Here is a 21,321-nt window from a genome sequence, read left to right as displayed (position 1 = left end):
TGTTAAAGGTCCAGGAGCCCTTAAGTTGAAAGGTTGGCCACCCCTGGGCTTGAGTATTGGGCTGGGTTTTGATGGCTTCAAATTCCTTTTCAACCATAGACCAGGGGTGCTCAATAGGTGGATCGTGATCTACCGGTAGATCGCGAGGCAAAATGAGTAGATCGTGGAGTGCTGACCCCCCCTTCAGGTGCCTCTGGGAGGAAACACTGGGAGTAAGCCCCATTGTACTCAATGGGGCTTACTCCCAGGTAAGTGTGGCTAGGATTGCAGCCTCACAGCCTAATCCTAGGCAAGTCTACTCAGGAGTAAGTCCTGTTATACTCAGTGGGGCTCAAGGTACACCAACATACATTGTACACATAAATGTTATATGTTATGATGGCGCGAACATTGTAAAAAAACTCTGGTAGATCTTCGGGCCTTGCTGGGTTTCAAAGTAGCTCTCCAGCCAAAAAAGTGTGAGCACCCCTGCCATAGACACTGGGTTTCCCTCATTTGTGAAATGGAAATAATGGGAGCCTAAATCACAAGAGTGATCACAGGATAGGCAGGGTTAAACAAAGCACTTCACATGGGGCTATAGTTAAGAATAAATTTGAACTCCATTTCCTGTCCAGTCAGTTTTAATTTAAAATTCTCTTTGAAGCTAGTAGCAGTATCTAAGGAACACATTAAATTTGGTTGTTTTCACCCTGTGGGTGCTTATAGCTGACGAATTAGCTAATTAAACCCTTTATCCCACATGTAAATAGGACAGAGTCAGCACTGATACAAATTACCTTTGGCTCTGAGAATCTCTTTGATCTAAATGCAAGATGCACATCAAAAACCATCTAATAATGCTGGTCAGGGAACAACATCACCATTGTCCTCAAATTGTGTCATAACTCCCCTTATTTACTTATTCAATCAACTCATTATTCCTTTCATGGTGATTAATACATTGGAGCTAACCAGCAACATTTGTCCCCAGATTGTTAAGCTGCTGTTGAGATCAGCTTCTTTTATCTCTGCCAGTAGTCCTCTTGGAAATTTTATTTGACCAATATTAAAACGAGTTTAGTAGTGCTAACCTAGCCTAGTCTGTTTTTGAATTTGTTGGCTTAGCTAGACTTGGCAGTAAGTTATAAATCAGGTTAGCTTTCTGTGTGCTGCATTGAGGGTTGGCCTCAGCCATTTGGGTACAATATTTAAATATAGATATACCAGGCTGGAGCCTGACAGCCCAATCCTATGCATGTCTACTCAGAAGTAAGTCCCATCAGAGTCAATGGGGCTTACTCCCAGGAAAGTGTGGATAGGATTGGGCTGTGAGCTTGCTCTCATTTCACCCTCTTTTTATTCTAATAAGTAATTAAAAATAAACCATGTCAAGTAACCAGCTGACTTCTAGAAACATGATCAGACAAGGACAGAATAGGCAGGGGTATTTGGGGTCCCTGAAAAAGGAATTCTGAGTGAATAAATTGATATATGACTTACTAAAAGCAATCTGCAAGCTGATGCAATATGTAAACCATTTTCAAGCATGCTAACTTTTAATTATGTAATTATTGTTACAGTGGAAATCCACTTTGTAGTCTGAAAGCAAGTTCCCCTGAAATTAATGGGATGTACTTCAGATTAAATGTTTCAAATCCTAGTGTAGAATGAAAAACAACCACCATCACCGTCAAGAGACTCCTGATGTTGCAGAAATAAACCTTTTTGTACACCTCCACAGAGGTCATTAAATAAAGAATGCTCAAATGGAGAGGTATTGGCCAAGGAGTACCCAAGTCTCAGCCCTGTTAACTCATCCTTGGCTATCATGTCTGCATAAGCACTGGAAATCAAGGGTTTTAAAGTAGGATGATGGGCCTGGAGATCAATCTGCAGCAGAAAGGGCAGGGTGACCAGACGTCCTTTTTTTTCCAGGATGTGTTCTCTTTTTTAGCCTCATGTCCTGGAACAGAACTTAAATGTCCCTTTGAACAGCCTATGCAGGCAGCACAGAGCCTTCCTGTAATTTTTATATGTAATATACCGTACTTTTAAATTTAATAAGCAATATAGTGTTTAAATTAACCGCATGAAATCAATATACAAATGTTTTTAACTTTTATTTTGTCATGTCCTGGATTTTTCTTGGCTGTCTTACATTTTGGAGTAAGACAAAATCCTCTTTTGTCCTCTTTCACAGTTATGACATCTGGTCACCCTGAGAAAGGGACTAGGTGGAAACAAAAAGAAGAGACATGAAATCTGAATAAAATCTAGAGCTTTTATTAAGCACCAACCACTGGGGGAAAAAGATAGACTATCACCCTTTACCCAAGAAAACAAAATACAGCTAACATTTGCATTAAAATCCTCTGCTTCCTGTAGTGCTTTTCCAAAAAAAGAACTGGAGGAGCCAGAACAAATTTCAAATCTAACATTTTCCTTATGCACTGCAGACATTTTAAAGCTCACTTGATCATAAGACCTACTTATACTAACTTCTGCACAAGCATCAGCCTGCTAAGAACGCATATTACTATAAACAGAATTGTTATGCTGTTCATCCAGGACTAAGTTTGGTATCTGAAGAGGTAATAAACCTTGTCTAGGCACAACCCAGTTTATAGATCTTTCTTCCAAGGGAACAGAATATGATTTGTCACCACAAAGTCTGAATTTCTGAAGTCTTGACATAAGAGATGCAAAACCTTCACCAAACACTAAATCTGAATTGTTAGAGGTAAAGGACCAGGCCCCATTTAAAAAAAAAAAAAGTAAAGAAACTACTTGGAAACACATGCCCTACCTTCAATACTGCTTGATGCAACTAAAAATAATTATATGTTATCACTGGTTATTTTACCAGCCACTGTTTTGAATGTGCAGGCCTGTAAGATTGCTATCAGAAATTGATTACAAAGTGTGCATGTGTACACATGCACCAGCTCCTCACAAACTTTAGTTATCCACTAGCTATGAAAATGTCACCTGTTTTTAACAGGCAATCAGAAAACAGCTGTTTTAAAACAAACTCTGGCTATTGTTTTTGATCTACTCATGGCTCATATACCTGTACTACACTGAGCTTCATAGCAAAAATTATAGACAAAGCAGGTAAGTGCAATGGTAGCTCTTGCATTGTTCCATCAGCTCAGAATCACCAGTTAGGCTAGTTGAATGGCTACCCAGGCCCCAACATTCACAGGGCAGTGCAGACTGGCCCACAATGGGACCCTGTTGCATCTCTTCTGTGTAGCTAACTGAAGTTGAACATCTCATGGCAACATGAAGCCTCAGTGGGAGGTAGGTTTCAAATGGGCCAAAGATGCAGATTGCTCACGGACAATATGAGGACATTTTTATTCCTCTCCCCTGCACTTCAGAAAACTACCTCCAGGAAGAACAGTCTAAAAGAAAACATTCTGCCTGGGTCATTGCTCCTTACGCCTTTGTAACAGACAGGTATCTCCCTTCTCAACTACCTTTTTTCTTGAGCTCATCTGGCCTTATCCTTATCCTGCCATTTATGTGTACACAGGCATCCTGTTTTTCTGGCTACAATCCATTATCAGGTAACTCAGCCTGGGAGTCAAATGCTCAGCTGTCAAAACACAGTTCCCTTTATTTTTAAAATGAATGGAATCCAAAGTTTACTTCTGAGAGAGAAACTGCTGGAGCCATGCACTACAGTGCAGCCATGGTTTGTGGGGTGGGGAATAAGAAGGAGGACACCATCCAGTTTCAGCCTCTCTATACAGTCTGAGGTAGGATATTGAAAAGCTTTGGAGAGAGTGAAAAAAAAATCAGCGTGACGAATACATTCCGCAACATGACCAGCAGAGGGAAACATCAAATGGAGAAAAGTTGGAGATGCTGTATAAAAGTCATTTGTTGTAGATTGAAAGCTTCCCCCCACCCTTCCCTTCCAAAGTGGATTTGCAAAGCCTAGTAATCGTTGTAAGGAAACTGCAGACAATGGGGGGGGGGGGGAGTTTAGACATGGTACCTATCTTAACATTTTCCAAACTATCCAAATATTGCCTTGCTTTGTCATTCCAGATTTTTGGGTGCTGGTCAGAGAAACATACAACACATCCATAGTCATGTTTTCCTTCTCACAGCCCCCCCCCCATCTATTGTGATAATTGGCAGGCAGTGCTATGGCACCAACACTCCATCCAGCTGCAACAAGCTCAGAATTAACCTGGGAGACTCGTTCCAGTCGCCAGCTTTTTGTGTCTGCCTATAGCAGCAAGGTAATCCTGCATGAGAGCTGCTAATGCTACCTAGAACAGATACAAGGTGCAGACAAGAAGAAGTGTGGGTACAAGGCCCAGTATGTTGGAAAGGTTCAGCAACAGAGTAGAAAAACCATAACCCTGAGCTTTGGCCAGGGAGAAAAAGGACAATCCTGAAATGGCTGGTAGCTGGGGGGATGTTGAGAAGGCACAAAGTGTTCAAGGCAACACTGTTAACTGCAGCTACAGAAAACAAATTCCAACATGGCCTGGAAGGAAAGTTATTTAAGAATCACTTAGGACCATGAGATGCTGCAGCAGTAGCCACATGCCCCTGCAGAACTATTGTAGCCACATGCCTACTATTGTCAGAAACCCAAGCCACACAAAGCAGGTGCCTTTCCAACCTCCAAGCTCAGATGCACAATTTTCCATTATTCCAAGGTTCATTTGTACATACAACCTCACTTGCCATTCTCTCTCAATAGTATTTTCAGCCTTGCCAGGAGCTACATCAAACCTTTATTCCTTCTTCAAATCTTCATCAACCCTCAAACCCAAACCTTCATTCAGAACAGCTTTTTTACGCCCAAACAGGAATACCAGTACCCTTTTGTACATGTATAAAGCAGAGCTAGCATAGCCAGGTGCAAAGTATTCCTGTATCTGGAACAATGGCCGAAATCTCCTTTTCTAGCCAAATAACAAAAGGCACAGGAGCTCTGCTTTTGTTTCCTGGCATAGAATCACTCCAAGTAGGGCTTTTGATTGGAAATGGAAGACTCTTGTACCAATGGAATTGTATCAATGGAAGGCTCGTGTACCAGCCCAGAGGGCCGTAAAAATGTGCACCTCTGTGCCCACAAACCCCAGACCCGAGAAAGAGCAAAAGAGGCAGGGGATAACAAATGCAACTCAGCAGAGTTGCAGCGCAGGTTCATATCTCAAAACAAAAAGTTACCAGACTTTCTAAAGGACAATTATCCAAAACATACAGGACTTTAAAAAAATTGTAGGAGGGTTTTTAGGCAACTGGGATTTTAGGAGAGTGTCCATGCATATACAGAGACACACACACAAGACACAGGCCAAGGCAAGCTTCCTAGTATCTGAAGGAGACTGAATTTCAGTAGTTTCTGCCACTGCTAGAGGACCATCTGCTGCAGAAATTGGTGCTTAGAACTATTATGAGCACATGATCCTAGCACCATATTGAATTTGGCAGGATAGCTGAGTACTCAAAACCCTTCAAAAGGGAAAGTTGGGCAATTGGGAAAGAGGCACTCCCCAAGCAACAAGGAACATAGCATTAAAATGTTTGGATAGCTTCCTATGTTGCCATAAACCAATAGATAATGAAAGCCCACAATAAAGAAAAGTTCTGCTTATAAGGCTGCAGGAAAGATTTTAGAAGCCAATCAAGGAAGCAATCCTAACCAACTTTCCAGCACTGGTATAGCTGTGCCAGTGGGGCACGTGCTGCATCCTGCAGTTGGGGGGAGGTCATGGAGACCTCCTCAAAGTAAGGCAATGTTTGATCCCTTACTTCAGATTTGCATTGTCCTTACCTCGGTGCTGGAAAGTTGGTTAGGATTGAGTCCCAAGTGGTTAAAGGACAGTCACCAGTTTTAAACTCCTGAGAAATATGGGTTTCCCTTCTAAAGATATTCAGCCAAGCAGAGAGCAACCTCTCTCTTCCTCTGGCCCTACCCCACCCACACCCGTTAGAAGTAAGAGAAGGCTTGGTAATTGCAATAGTGAGCAACTGGGCCCAAGAGCAAGTGTGGAAGGACTCCAGAAGTCACAAGACTCCCAACGAAGATCTTAGCTCTCCTTCTGAGCCTCTTCAGTGACAGATGTACTTGCAGAGGGAGACGGTGCAGAGCAAGTAAGGTGAATCATGACCCCTTCATACCTTTCAGGCAATGAGGGACGATCCAGTCCCTTACTCTTCATCCACATGAACCCGCACTCGATGCCAAGCATTGTTGAGCACTCCCAAAATGTTCCAGATAGGAGCCACCGAATCCCCCTGCTCATTGTAGTTCGTGTCCACTGTTTTGCAGATAATGTTCAGTTCTTTGGTGCCAGGAGGCACAGAAGTCTTCAGCTGCCACAGTTTCCATGCCCAGGCTTGGCCAGGCAGCTGCTTCTCCCCAAGAAGCTCAGCCTCATGCCAGGTCTTCCCACCATCTAGTGAAACATCCACACGGATTATGCTTTGCCCACCTCCACTCCAGGCGTAGCCTTTCACTGTAAGCTCCCCAGGGGTGACAGAGGTGTTTGGGCTTGGTTCAGTGATAGCTGACTGGACTGGCATCTCTTGGATGGCAGGGGCCTTGGAAAAGTCTACTGTGTCCCATGTCACAGAGGGACCAAATCCTTTATAATCTCTCCGTTGCCAGTGGCTTTTGCTTTCCTCTGGACCCACCGTGATTTGGGCCAGCCATTTGACATGACGGGCACCTACAACACCTGGAACAACTACTCTGAGCGGGAACCCATGGTCCCGGGGAAGCTCCTCACCATTCATCTCATAAGCCAAGAGGACATCCCCCTCAACACTTATGGCTTTCTTAAAAGGGATAGAAGCACCATAAACTGTTCCACTTGGATCCCTGTCCAGCCCCTCAAAGCAGACGTGTCCCTCATCACTAGGTTTGTATCCAGCGTGTATCAGGACATCCCGAAGCCGGACGCCCCCCCAGCATGCAGTGCTAATGGCCCCGATGTCCCAGCCTAGCCTGTTGGTGTTCTTGAGAGCATTCATCTCTGCACGACGATTGCCAGCACACTGCAGGGTGGCGATCACTTCGTGCTTTGAAAATTTTCTCTTCAAGTCTTGCAGGGACAGAGACAACATCCGCCCATTGTGGTTCTGTACACACAGCCGGTAGGCAGCAGGGTCCACGACTGGTACAGGAAGATGATTGCGTTTGAAAAAGAGCTGGTTGGGAGTCAGGTAATTCTCAGCTATTAGTTCTGAAGGAGGCTCTGCATTGAAGGGCTTTAAGGTATTAACTTTCAGGGCAGGGTGTCGTGGAGGATCTTCAGCGTAAGGATCTCCTGGGGTTGGCTGAGGAGGCTCCTCAGGACTCAGCTCTCCCACTTTGTACCCGCGAAGGATCTCCAGCACATGTTCCTGGTTGTGCATAGCGTAGAGGGCCCAGAATGGTTCCAAAGCACCCCCTGCTGCCAGAAGAATCTTGCTCTTGCCCCCAGGATGCAGGTCTAAGAAATCTGTGACATCAAAAACATCACTGCCATAAGTCACCCACACCCTATTAGCCTCAGTATGGTGGCGAGACACTTCCTGCCGTGTGAAGACAGGAAAGGGGGACCCAGGTGTGGACTCGGAGGGTTCCATCTCGGCTGCCTGCAAGGAAATAGAAGGGAAAAGTCAGCAAGAAAGAAACTGAAGTTGCAAGGATGAATTGAGCCAAAAGCCCTGTTGGAAGGACCTGCTTGTTTACATAAGCAGGCTATTCAACTTAAAGACACACTTTCAGTTTACAAAGTATTCTAGCCTACCCATACTGAGAGTTTGAGGAGCATCACCATCTTTCCAGACACTCACGTTCCACTCCCTCTTACAGTGACCCCAAAATTCCATTTTCAACTTTTCCTCTGGTCATGTTCCACCCCATTTCCTGTCTGCCATCTCCAGACACTGGGTACACCACTCACCCGCCTGCGGTAATCCCCATAAGCAAAGATGGTGCCTATTCCAAGCCCAGCACCCGCAGCTACCAGGAGTCTGTGTCTTCTGCTGTAAGTGCTATTCCAGGTGCCATGGGAATAGAAGGATGTCCAGGCCAAGGAGGCTGGAGGGTGAATACTCCAGGCCATGGGCCTCAACCTGTAAATACAACAACGATTTGAAACATCTTAAGGAATATCTAAACTATACACAATTACAGCTCAGTGAAAACAAGATAATGTGGTGGCAGCATGCTCACATAGCCTAAACAAAGATTAGACAAATTCATGGAGGATGCGTCTACTGAGAGCAATCAGCCAAGAAGGCAAAATGGAACATCCATGTTTAGAGATGGTAAACTTCTAAGAAGTAACTTCTTAATATCAGGTGCTGGCTGGGTGATTGCCTCACTGCACTGCTTGTGGGCAACTGGCTAGCCATTGTTGGAGACAGGATGAAGGATTAAACAGGTTTTTGATCTGATCCAGCAGGGCTGCTTTATATTCTAATCCAGGGGCCTCCAAACTTTTTGGCCAGAGGGCCGCGTAAAATATCTGGCACGGTGTTGAGGGCCAGAAAAAAAATTACATAATATAAAATAAAATAAATAAATTAGAGATGGAACTTAGATGCATGACTAAATAAATGAATGGGCTCATTCATTCAACCTGTCTGGCCCTTAGAACATCCTTCAGATGCAACTAGAGCATAGTTTCAGTCTTGTTTGGACAAGTAGGCCAGAGGCTTTCAGGGGACAAGAGGCTGGCCATGGGCCGGATAGAGGCTCGACACATGCCAAATCTAGCCCCCGGGCCGGGGTTTGGAGATCCCTGTTCTAATCTAAAGGACTAAAGATCAGAATTCTCAACATCCTCACAAAACTACTTATCTTCACAGTCAAGGACAAGGGGGGGGGTAAAGGAGGTAATTTGCACCCGGGCCCAGGGTCAAAAAGGGGGCCCAGAAATTTTCTGGGATCTTACATTTTCCGGTCTACTCAAACTTGTTGCCCTCACGGGATGCTGGTGACACTGCCACAAACATGCAGCTGCAGTTACTGCAGCTACTGGCAAGTCATATATGCTGGGCTGAGGAATGCATACATGACACTCCTTAACACAGTGTCAGATCTGGGAGGAAACTGACCTGCTACAGTAGCTCTTTGGCTTGTCTGCTTACTATGAAGGAGTGTATAGAAGCACAGCGACACAGCTGTGGGGCTACAGCTGCTGCAGAAGTATGTTTTGGTGCAATCAGGATACTTTCCATTCTAGTGTGAGCCTAAATGTGATGATGCTAATTTTCTGCATGATTTACTAGATTTAAAAGATTTTAGAGAGGAGTGTGTTTGGTTTTCCATATTACCAAATCTAGCCGCTGATGTCACACAGGTGGGTAGACCTGGCTCCAAAGACTTCTCCAGCTGTCTCCACAATCCCCCCACCCAATTTCACCCCTCCCTGTCTCCACTCTGTTTGCCCATCACCACCCCCACTCGATTTCACCCCTCCCTTTGCAAAGGGGCCCAAAATAAACTTTGCACCCCCTGATAAAATTCCTCTCAGCAGCCCTGCTCACAGTTCTTCATGGAAAGTGATGTCAGCTAAACTGTTTTCAAATTTATTTAAACCTGTAGTGGAGTTCTGCCCTTGATGCTAGAGGGCACTTGTTCAGCCAAAAGGGGTGTGTGTGGCTGCTAGGGAAAACAGACCAGAAAAATCCCAATAGGCAGAGATGTTTGTTTTCAGTAAGATAAGATTACAGCCTAATTCTTCCTGAACACAATGGGTTTACATCTGAGTAACACGAACAAACCAGAGTTTTCAAACACCTCTACCAGAAGGATGTACTTTGTTACAACCTGCCAAACCCCATGATACAACACAGGAAGGCAGACTGCAAACAAAATGCAGAGCACACACCCCATAGAAATAACTACTTAAAAGTTTTTAGTTCTTGAATTTCATTGCTCAAGCCAGCTTGCAATAAAAACAGCAATCTCCTGACTGGGAAGCCAGGGGTATATATTTGCCAATAAACTGCTGAAGGGAGTAAGACGCTGTGGTGGAAGTTGCCATGGTATTTCTCGTTTCATTTCAGACTGAAAGTGAAAGCAAAAATTTTAAAACGCAATTATTTTTTGGTATCGCTTTCAGCAAACATGGAAAGCAGGGTCTCATTTATTGAGCTGGGAAAGCTGAACATGTTTGTATTCGATCAGTTAGCTTGTCTTTTAATGACTCTGAAGTAATCATGATAATGAATAACCTGGACAAAAAATTCTGTGTGGCATCATTACTGTGAACTTGCTGAAAGAAGGAAAAGTTGGTAGATATAAATACATGTTTGACTATAATATTTAAACTACAGTTGATTATTATTATTTTCCTTATATTCGTTAAAATGCTTGTGGCCACTGGGACATAAAATTAATGGGTTGGTCTTTGGCTTTGTTTACTAAATATAAGTCAAAGAAGCATGCTATATCAGATCATACTCTCTTTGGGGCATTGAAAATTTTTCAGAATCAAAGTTCTCCAGAAAGCCTTCCAAAGTCTGCATCACTCAATAGAACAAACACAAAGGGTGCCCAGCCCTTCAGTGCCATCAGGTAGTAACAACCTCACATAAACTATAATGTGTATGTATTTCCCATGTTCTCCTTTACCCCAGCAACTCCAAAGCAAATATATACAATCAGAATAAATCCATCAAACAAAATGAGAAAGAATGGGGGATACTGTATATAGAAGTTCCCATTTAAATTATCATCATATACTTTTTGCTGATAAATGGCAGAGTCTAAATCAGAGGTGTCAAACATGAGGGTTGCAGTCTGAATATGGCCCCCAGAAGCTTTTTATCCAGCCCTTGTGATAATTGGGATCTCTCAGCACCACCATCTGCTGCTGAGCTATGAGGTGACTCTTTGGCAGAAGCAGCACCGCTGAATGGATGGCCTGTGTGATAATTGGGCACTCCCATGTCTTGAAAATATGATCAGGATTTGCATATTTTCTCTTCTGTCATTTGCAGCTAATGAGTTCCTACAAGAGGACAAAATGCTTGTTTCTGGTCATCATCTGCTTAATGATGTCACTTCTTGTCTAATGACATCACTTCCAGTCCTCAGCAGGCACCATGAATGCTATTCGGCCCACTGTATGAAACAAGCTTGACACCCTCCAGTCTAGATCTACAGCATAGAATTCTAAGTAGCAAACACGCATTCCTGCCTTCCCCATAGCTGATGATGAATCATTAACTCCTGTATCCACTAATAATGTGATAGAAGGAGTTATATACCTATAAAAGGATCTCCTTGCCTAGATTGTACCCTTAACCTGAGATCTTAGAAGCAGAAGTCACACTGAAAGGGAAGCCAATGCACTTCAAGATAAGATTAGAGGCCCCACCCCTGGCAACGAGCCAAGACAAATACTCTGAAAAGGCTCTTTAGGAATATACTGTGGAGATGCCTCTGCTTTTGTTTTTAATACTAAGATATAAGAAGAGTGTGGCCTGGCCACATAATTGGAGACATCTTTATTCATTTTTGTAATTGTGATCACTACACATTTGCAAGAACTCTTTACATGGCAGATTTTTTTTTTTTTTTTGAGTTCCCGTTGTCAGGAGTCTGGCAGATAAGAGAACATTTGGAATCTAGGGCTAGGATAGCAAGTCGATTGCTATCAAGTCAAGATAGCAAGTCAAGATGGTCAAGTTTTCCCTTAATAGAAACACAAACTTGATGCACGCAGTCACACTTTCCATACCAGTATGTTCTATGAAGGTTGCAGAGGCCATTTCTGCTGGATCTGAAGATCAGCATCTTCCCCAAACCTACATGAAGAGAGAAAGAAAGGGGTTACACCAGTGGCGTCACTAGGATTCACGTCACCCAGTGCGGGAGGCCTGCGCGTCAACCCATGCAGTGGGCAAGACAACACCCCAGGTGGTGGGCGTGGTGATGTACCATTGCCCCACCCCCACTGGTTTTTTGGCTGTACCTTTTGTTAGAACACAGATATTTCAATGTGGTTTGTTACATGGCATTCTGTGTGAAATTATGCATTGACTGATATGTAACATGATGGTATTATTCCCCCAAACTCTGATTTTAGTGATTTTGAAAACTTGTAGAGTCACAAACACACACCCCATGTCAACTTACTAACACCTTATTGCAGCAGTTCTCAAACTTTTATAACTGGGACCCACTTTTTAGAATGACAATCTGTCCAGGACCCATTGGAAGTGACGTCATGGCCAGAAGTGACATCATCAAGCAAATTAAAATAAATAATTATAAACTAAATTAAAATAAAAGAAATAATTAAATAAGGGGGAGCCAGACCTGTTCCACCAAGTGAATCTCCTTTGAAGTAAGTCCTATTGTGGTCAATGGGGCTTACTCTCAGGAACGTATGGGTAGGATTGCAGCCTGTGAGCCCAATCCTATGCATATCTACTCTGAAGTAAGTCCCATAGTGCTCAGTGGAGCTTACTCTGTAGTCTGCCTGCAGTAACAGCCCCCCAAAAAGAATCAGTGAGATTTCCAGCCCTCCCAGTTTAAAGCTGTTTCAGGCATATCAATACAAAGACCCACCTGGTTTTACAAGTGCAAAAAAGAAAACATTCCCCTTACCAGTTGAACCCTCTTTTTTGTCCTTTTTAGTGGGAGGGGGGGAGAAGAGGCTGCCTTCTGGAGCATTTGTTGCACTCCAGCTCCATCGGATCCGGACCATTCTGGTGTCCTCACTTTCCCCTTTGCCTGGCCTGACCACCAGCCAAGGCATATCTGCCTACTCGTGAGTAAACACAACCATGAGGTTGCTTCGCTTTCCATAGGGCTCAACAAACTGCAGCTGGGAGGGGGGAACCTCCTTCTTGGGTGTTTTTGGGGGGCTGCATTCATTGGATCGGGACCATTCTGGTGTAGTTGGATTCCACTTAGCCCACCCTTTCCGATGGACCATGACAAGAACACCTACTGTCAAGTAAACAGGTGATACGGCTCACTTTCACTTTCCGTAGGGATCCATTCATTTTTTCTTTCTGGTTTTTTGGCCATAACTTTTGAAGGAAAGGAGCTATTTCAATTTTGTTTTTTACATTGCATTCCGCCGGGAATTCCACATCCAACAGTGTATGGCATGATGAGGTAGCTCCTAATGCTGCGATTTTAGCACATCAGCCCCCCCGGCACGTCACCCAGTGCGGCCCGCACCCCCATACCCCCTAGCGACATCACTGGATTCCACCACACAGTACTAGTCCCAGAGCTGTCCATCAGAGGCAAGGCTAAAAAATAAGTTCTCTCTCATTAAAGGGTCAGGGTTGGCTGAAAATCCCCTTCTCCCAAGGAGGTGGCAGCAGCTGCCTAGGGTGCGCTAGATGCAGTGGCAGCCATTTTCAGCACTGCAACAGACCCACACACTGGGCAGCTCAGGATTGGGCTGCACATTGTGTAAACAGACACTCCCTGCCAGACACCAGCTGGCTGCATAGGCTACTGGAGATAGACTGCCTCTTCTTTGCATTAAGAGCCTCTTTATTGCGTAAACAGATATTCTGCTGCAGCTATGGGAGATCTGATTGCCTCATTAAGAGCCTCTTTGTCACGCTTTGACCACTGTCATATATGCGGTCCATCATTAAATGGAAGGTTGTTAAGAAGCGCACGCCTGTATAGGCACTTGTCAAGGGAGGTACAGTGCATGGTCTTGCTAAACTTTCAAGTACAGTTTACAGGAGATATAGCAGGAAGAACTGAAATGCAGACACATTTGTGAGTGGTAACTAAAAATGGAATTTTTGGCAGTTGGTTGCCCATATATCCAGAGTGACACCTTTGCAACACCTGTCAGTCAGATACGTGGTGGTTCAGCTACAAGATGGAATTGGATGTTTTCAATGGCTCCTTTGGAGAACAGTAAAAGGAAACCCCAATTTTAAGTAGGCCCCTAAAGGACCCTGGACATTAAGGTTTTATCCAAGTGTAGAAATTTACAGTATATTCATCTTTATGCAGGAAGGGCTCCCATTCCTATGGGATGTTTTCTCTTTCCTATAAAAATATGGTATCTGCCTGGGCTTTGCCAGAATCTAGACAGAGTACGAGAACACACAGCTGAGCTTTAGTGAAGGAGGTTATCACCCTCTGGTGTTGTCTTAATGAAATAAGGAAAGCACTTTGGATTAACTTTCCCATCTTGGGCCTCCCAGGTTGCCCATTTGAAATCCAGAGATTCAAAGCCAGCTTTAGAAGCTGTGGGGTCCAATTGGAAACATTTTTTGCAGGGCCCCAGGTTCACTGCATGTAAAATTTTTACGACGTCTGTAAAATCTTAGTGATATAAATAAAATTTGTATCGACTTCATATATCCTAGAACGGAAAGCAATCAAAATGTGCATTTCAAATTAATGGACCAGACGGATCTAAGCACTTTTAAATAAAACATTGCATACATGTAAGCCTACAAATAAACAAAATTTGTAGATTACCTTTGAAAAGGAAATGGTTACAAAGCCACTTGTTTTAGTAATTACTTTACTCAAGTAAGCCACTAAAGTAATTACTTTAGTAATTAAGTAAAAACATTAAGGTTATTTTTGTTTTGGAAAAAATTCAAAATTAAGTGAGCAGCATCGCTGTTCTAATTAACACATTACGTAATTCACATAATAACACAAGTAACCCATTTCCGCTCAGGTGTACAGATTTTATCCCTGTTACATTGGACAGAACACAACATTGGACAGAAATGGCATAACATATTATGCAGTTCAAGTACAGTAAAAGTTTTAAACAGTATAAATAAACATTATTGACTTTTTAACAATTAAGAAGAAAATTCAAATCATTGCTGTTCTCTCTAAAACCTAGAATATGGTGTTAGAGAGCCATTGCAATGTGTCTATTTGACAAGATTAGAGCAGATTATCCTAGTGGGAGGGCACCCTTAGATGTGGGGTCCAATTGGGAACAATTCATCCAAGTGGCTTACTGCTGGCTTGCAGAGATTCTGCTTGTCTTTTCCACACCACTATAGCCACTACACTCTCAAGCTGCAATCCTATCCACACTTTTCTGGGAGTAAGCTCCACTGACTATAATGGGACTTACTTCTGTGTAGACAGCCATAGGATTTGACTCTCAGAGCTAAATCCTATCCAATTTTCCAGTGCTGGTGCAGCCATGCCAATGAGGTATGCACTGCATCCTGCAGTAGGGAAACAGTCACAGAGGCCTCCTCCAGGTCAGGGAACATTTGTTCCCTTTCCTCAGGGCTGCACTGCTGTTGCACCAGCACTGGAAAGATGGACAGGATCAGACCCTTAGACATTTAGCCCTGCTGTGAGACAACAGGAGATTACTGCTTGCTCTAAGGGGGAGGAGGCTGATCAGGGGCTGGAGGAGAAATACCTAAAGTTGCTTCCTAGCTGTTGGAATTTTTTAGGCAGATCTCAGGTTGTGATATGCTACCCTACTTGCTACTCACTGCATGGTGGGTCACTGCTTTTCTCATTGTACGGATGGGAAATTCTTCAGAGGTGGAGAGCAACTTGCCCAAAGTTATCCAGAAAGCCCATGTGAACAATTTTCAATTCAGGATAATCCAGCTTTCTAGTCACTGGAAAACAATGACTCTCTTTCTGGTCGATAAAGTAGGGAGAGATGACATGGTAGTTCATAATGAACTTCATGTACAGTGCTAAGATTAAATGCAGAAAGCTTCTTCTTAAGTAGGTGGGAGTCTTACAGCGTAATTCTGTGCATTTCTATTCATTGAATTCCATGTACTTACTCCCAGGTAAGTGCATATCCTGACAGTCAGCCCCACTAAACACAATGAAACTAATTTCTGAGTAAGCATGCTTAGGATGCATGGTAAGTAGGTGCAATGGTCACACTGGCCGTCAACACAAAAAGGAGCAGTGAACCAACTTCAGCTTGCAAGTTCTGTGCTGTACTCACTTGCCTATTAGTGTGCATGAATCACAATCAAAAGCTCTTTTTCTTTTTCTCCTTTAAGCTATAGCTGTGCTACAGAAAGCTAACCAAGCTTTATACTGCTTGAAAGTTCACCTCCAGCAGCTCAAACATGAGCAGGCCAAGGAAAGTTCTTGCTTGCCTGTGCTGTTTTCTTTCCACTTTGAGGAACTCTCAGGGACTCATTGCCTGATCCTGCCTACATTTAAAACACAAGTTCCTCAGAGTTCAATGGGACTGACTTGATGAAAGTGCACAGGAACAGAGCCTCATGCATGTTTTCAACCTTTAATCTATCACTTCCTAAAAATTTTGTCCACATTAATCATCAACAAGCTACTTGCTAGCAATTTCCAAGACCAGTTAAGCTACTTCTATGTGTGGATCTAAAACATAAAGACTGGGCTTTAGCCTCTCAGCTTCATACTTCTGGCAGAAACACTTCCCCAACAAACTATTATACATCCAGCTGTGTGAAAAACAAGATAGATACTACTGTCAGTCAGGGTTGACCTGCCTGTCTTAGCAAGACTCATGTCATATAAAAAAAGAGAAAGGTTGTTAAAGTTTCCCTCACACCAAAGATAACCAGTTTTTGTTTGTTCCTTTTACTCTCTCTGATGCTGTGTCTTTGAGAACAGCCCAAAACATACAAATTAGGCAGGTTCTGCTGTTAACTCATTTTTGCCTGACACACAGGTGTACACATTTGGTGCCTGTTACATATACACCAGGTTGGGCAGAAGTGGCTTAAAGGCAGAAGGTCCAGGCCAATAAAAAAAGATGGCAACCTGCTTGCATGCTCTCACCATCTCTTTAGGGGTCAAACACCCTCTCCTGCAAAAAAAAAAAAAAATACAGCCAGATGGCTTCAAATTGGCTCCAATACGCATCTTCTACGCAGCCTTATAATAAGGTCCAAAGGTTTTGATCTCTGGGTCAGGATAGTCTCTCTGTACAAACACACTGTGGAGGGCGGGAGAAACACCCTTTCTGAATTTGGGACCAAGGCCCATGACTGACAGGGTATGCTGCAGCAGCTTGCCTGGGAATATAGATAGTAAGTATACTTAACACATGCATGACGCTCTCTGAGCATGGTAAGAGATTCACGACTTCATCAAGAGCGCACAACATCCTTGTAAGGCAGTGGTTCCCAAACTTTTTTGGCCAGCAGCTCCCTTGACCTACTGGGTCATCAGCCGCAGCTCCCCAGTAGGGCTACAATCCTATACATGGTATAGGGCTGCGGCTCCCTATTAGGGCTACATTGTATAGGGTGGGGTTTTTTTTGGCAAGGATTCTGCTGCTCGCCTGGCTGGTTTCTGTGGCTCCCTGGAGAGCCGGGGCTCACAGTTTGGGAGCCGCTGCCGTATGGTAAGTAAGGTTAAGACTCCTCAGGCCCAGGCTGCTCCCCAGCAAGAGGCTGGGGTCGCTTTGGGGGGGAGGATCCCCAGCACCATTTTCCAAGCACAAGCCAAACTGCTTGCCACTTGGTCTTCCCAGGGTGTTCCACGCTGAGCCCCCTAGGAAGCTAAACTCCTCCCCCCAAACCTACCTCCACCCCAAAGCCTGAACACAGGCGCCCCCCTTGCGGTTCAGAGCCAGGCTGTTCCCAAGCCCCCTCTCCACCCCCAGGAACCTGCCTCAATGCCGAGGCTCTCACACACACGACCCTTCGAGGTGACGCAGTGCCAAGCCAAGCCAGGTTCCCTTCCGCCCCCCCTCTGCCCTGCCTCCTCCCCCTCGGGGATCCCTGCGCCTTCTGCCCACCTTCGAGCGCAGCCCGTCCTCCCAGCAAGGCGCGGCCAGCGCAGCTCAACGCAGCGTCTGCCTTGGAGAGTATGGCGGGGAGAGGGATTCCTCGCACAGCAGCTCCAGAAGGCCCCGCCCCCGCCGGCACCAAACAGGAGGAGTTAAAGGGCTGGCAGGACTGCAGCGCCTCCCTCGAAGGCCGCCTGCCCGCCCGCCTCGGGACAGGAGCCTGCGGCGGGTTTCGGCGCAGCCGGCGGCGCGTTCCTGGAAGACGCCCGCGGGCAGTGGCCCTGATAGCGCAGCTGCGAATGGCCCGCGCCTGCCCCCCGCAGCAGTCCAGCCATTAGAGGCTCTTCTCTGTACTGGAGGAGCAAAAGCCTAGCAGATGAGAGAGAGAGAGAGCGAGAGCGAGAGCACACACACACACTCCCTCTCCCTATACAATGTGCGTGTATATACACACGCTCTCCATATATAATTTATGTGTGTATATGCATATTTATGTACACATATATGTGTGTATATATATGTATGTGTGTATATACACACTCTCCATATATATAGTGTACATATATATATATATGTATACATATATGTACATATATATATGTGTGTGTATACATATATATGTATACATATATGTACATATATATATATGTATACATATATATGTATACATATATGTACATATATATATGTACACATATATGGTCTTTCGAGACTGAAGGTTGCCAACAAGTAAGTAAGTGTGTGTGTGTGTGTCTCATTATTCTTAGTGTGTTCCCAGGTGGATGGCAAAAATCACTAAAGCAAATCCATTTAAAACAATGTTCTTTTGCTCAGAAATTTAAAAACAGCCTTGCTGACCTTTGTGATGCACACAGAGGCAATCAGTCTCTCTCCAGGCCCTAATGGAGGAGGTGATAATGACTTGCTCAGGGGGAAGGGAGGGTTCTAAGTGCCTGGAGAGAAAATGATTGATGGATTGTCAGCTGTCTGCCCTCTCTCCCATGGTGGAGGCTATGGTTAAATGGCTGTTTTCCTTTAATTTAAAGGGCCCTTCTCATTGCGTTGAGATAGAAAAATCAATAGATTTTTCCAAGCATGAAAAATCCATGGATAATTAGGTTATACCTGTAATCACTTGCATGACTGTCTCTCTACTACAGTAAGAAAAGCAATTTTTTTAAACTGTGGATTTTAAAGGGGTGCATTTTTCCCCTTCTCCAGAGATCAGCACATTCCTTCTCACTTGCAGTAGCAATTCGTGTTGAGTCAAATCTGTGTATAACAAGGTTGAACCTGTATACACACACTCATTCCATATAGAATGTATGTACGTGCATGTGTGTGTGTTCTCCATATTCTCTACATTCTCCATATAGAGTGTGTGTGTGTGTTTACACACACACACACATATATATACACACTCTCTCCATATAATATATATACAAAATTTTAAACTATGTCATCAGCAAGGAAGGAGAAGTTGTCTTTAGAGCAGGAAGCAAGCCTTCAAGTGATGTTGTCATTTCCGAACTTAGAACTGACAGTCCTTATTGACATGAACAATTCATAGCCACTGCAGCAGTTGCATAGCTAAGAGGGGGTGCAAATCATCAAGTTTTGCACAGAGCCTCCCCTACAGAGCCATTCCAGGTGGTTTTGCCTCCCTTTTGCTCCCACCACCTGGAATGGCTCTGAAGGGGAGGCTCCCTGCACAACTTGGTGCTTTGCACCCCCTCTAGCTATGCCACTGCACTGAGGTAGTCCAGACCTGAGCTTAACGCAACAGTTATGGAATGCACACTCACAGATAAGTCCAGCAGAATAGGCTGTAATTCTAGGCAGACTTTGAGAGTAACAGCACAATTGTCTATATCAGGGGTGGGCAAACATTCAACTTTAGGGATCCTTGATCTTTAACAATTGTGCAGGAGAGAGAATTTCAGCAGTTGCAGCTTGTCCCTAAAGTTGAAAGTTTGCCCATCCCTGGTCTATATCAGTGGTTCCCAATTTTTTTTGACTGGTGGTTGACCTACTGGGCCATTGGCTACAGCTCCCCATTTGGGCTACAATCCTAAACATTATACAGGATTCCATGGCTCCCCAGGGAGCCACGGCTCATAGTTTGGGAATCACTGGTCTATTTGTTTTCTCAGAAATAGGCTTCCATAGAATTTATGCCAGTTAAATATGCATAGGATGGGAACTTAAGTCACACTGAATGCCACTATGTTTATTTTTGGGAACAGGTGTGTGTAAAGTGTAAGGCTCCAGTGCACTTACCTTCCAATAGCACCAACTCCTTCATATATGAAGGCCTCTCCTCCTCCAAATAACCAATGACTGCAAAGTGCTTACACTAGCACAGGGAGCCAGTTCAGAGCATTTGCTTGGATATTACCATACAATGCTGTGGAATAACATGACCTCATTTGAAACTGTGGGGTTACTGACCCTATCAGCTGTTAAAAGCTCAACCCAAATCAGCTGTTTAAAGCTCCTGTAACAGCTCTGCAGTGAGGAGCAGTTTCCATGCGAGAGGTGGCTTGTGGCAACAAAGAACACCACTGGGCATTTTTACCTCCTCTCAACCCTAGGGCTTGCAGCTTTAGCACACTTGCTGGATCCATTTTGTAATGGCTGAGATAATTCAGCTACTGAAAAAAACAGCCTCCCCCCCCCCAACCCTCTTTAAACCAAACAATTCCAACCTACTCTGAGAGCTGGAATCTGAAGTCACTGCCTTTGCCAGTCTTAGCAAAGCTGTTTACAGAGCCATTAAATCACCATCTTGATTTTAGAATAAAACCAGTGTGAATGAAAACTGGGTCCAGAACCAGGAAACTGGCTCTGAATTTTTTTGACTCAGGAAAATGGAGCTACCTCCCTCTTTTAAGAGAATGACAATAAAATATGACACCATATCCTTATTGATAGGCTGCACTAATGGGCCCTGTGATATCGAGAAGACTAGGAAAGATAAAAAGATCCTTTTCCAAGATAAAGGCATGACTATGCAGCTCCATGTACTGGACTTACACACATTCAGTACTGTGAGGCACTTTATGCTCTCAACTAGGTAATAAAATTAGACCACTTCCTCAAAAATGTTATGAACATGTCTGGTTGTACCAGTGGTTTACAGGCTATATGTTAATATAGATTACCTGACAGAAGTACAGGGCTAACAGCCCAATCCTATCCACACTTTCCTGGGAGTAAACGACATTGACTCTAATGGGACTTACTTCTGAGTAGACATGCATAGGATAGGGCTGTGACTAAGCTCTCCATTTAGCATAGTTTAATTGTTAAATTCCAGTGAATGTTAACAATCTGAGACATGTTTTGTGAATATCCAAAACCCACTGAGATGCATCAGTGACCGAATCACCAAATGCACGTGAGCATTCAGTGGTATATGTTCAGGATATTAGGGAAAGAAATCAACTGTCAAACATTCCCATTCCCTGAACTATCAATGTTCCTGTTGAATTTCAGCATCCAGTTCTGGAGAAGCATTGAAACAATACTAATGGTTGTTTTCAAGATTGCTGCTGGTGCTTTTGGTGGATTTTACTGTTGATTGTGTGATTTTAATTTGTTCTGGAGACCTGGGGGATCAATGTTCTAAATTAAA

At 44.0% G+C, this 21,321-nt stretch overlaps 1 protein-coding gene across 1 annotated transcript; it reads right to left on the bottom strand.

Annotated features, from left to right (window-relative positions):
- Positions 1-2,249: 2,249 nt before the first annotated feature.
- On the bottom strand, positions 2,250-18,056 carry SUOX (sulfite oxidase). Its single transcript, XM_066615169.1, has 4 exons — positions 17,694-18,056; positions 11,700-11,766; positions 7,908-8,079; positions 2,250-7,596 (listed from the first exon to the last, which is right to left on the bottom strand). The coding sequence occupies exons 2-4, from the start codon at positions 11,753-11,755 to the stop codon at positions 6,166-6,168; spliced, it is 1,659 nt and encodes a 552-aa protein (XP_066471266.1). The 5' UTR covers positions 11,756-11,766; positions 17,694-18,056; the 3' UTR covers positions 2,250-6,165.
- Positions 18,057-21,321: the final 3,265 nt, after the last annotated feature.

This window comes from Tiliqua scincoides, chromosome 2 (genome assembly GCF_035046505.1).
Source record: "Tiliqua scincoides isolate rTilSci1 chromosome 2, rTilSci1.hap2, whole genome shotgun sequence".
Taxonomy (NCBI): Eukaryota; Metazoa; Chordata; class Lepidosauria; order Squamata; family Scincidae; genus Tiliqua; species Tiliqua scincoides.
The sequence above is the reverse complement of the archived record's forward strand: the minus strand, read 5'-3'. Positions and strand labels throughout refer to the sequence as shown.

What these genes read in the sequence shown, in the direction of transcription:
- SUOX (XM_066615169.1), bottom strand. Translation starts at nt 11,755, where the DNA reads ATGCTGATCTTCAGATCCAGCAGAAATGGCCTCTGCAACCTTCATAGA. An exon ending in AACCTTCATAGAACATACTG is followed by an intron (nt 8,080 to 11,699) that starts GTATGGAAAGTG and finishes TTGTATTTACAG; the next exon opens with GTTGAGGCCCATGGCCTGGA. An exon ending in ATGGGGATTACCGCAGGCGG is followed by an intron (nt 7,597 to 7,907) that starts GTGAGTGGTGTA and finishes ATTTCCTTGCAG; the next exon opens with GCAGCCGAGATGGAACCCTC.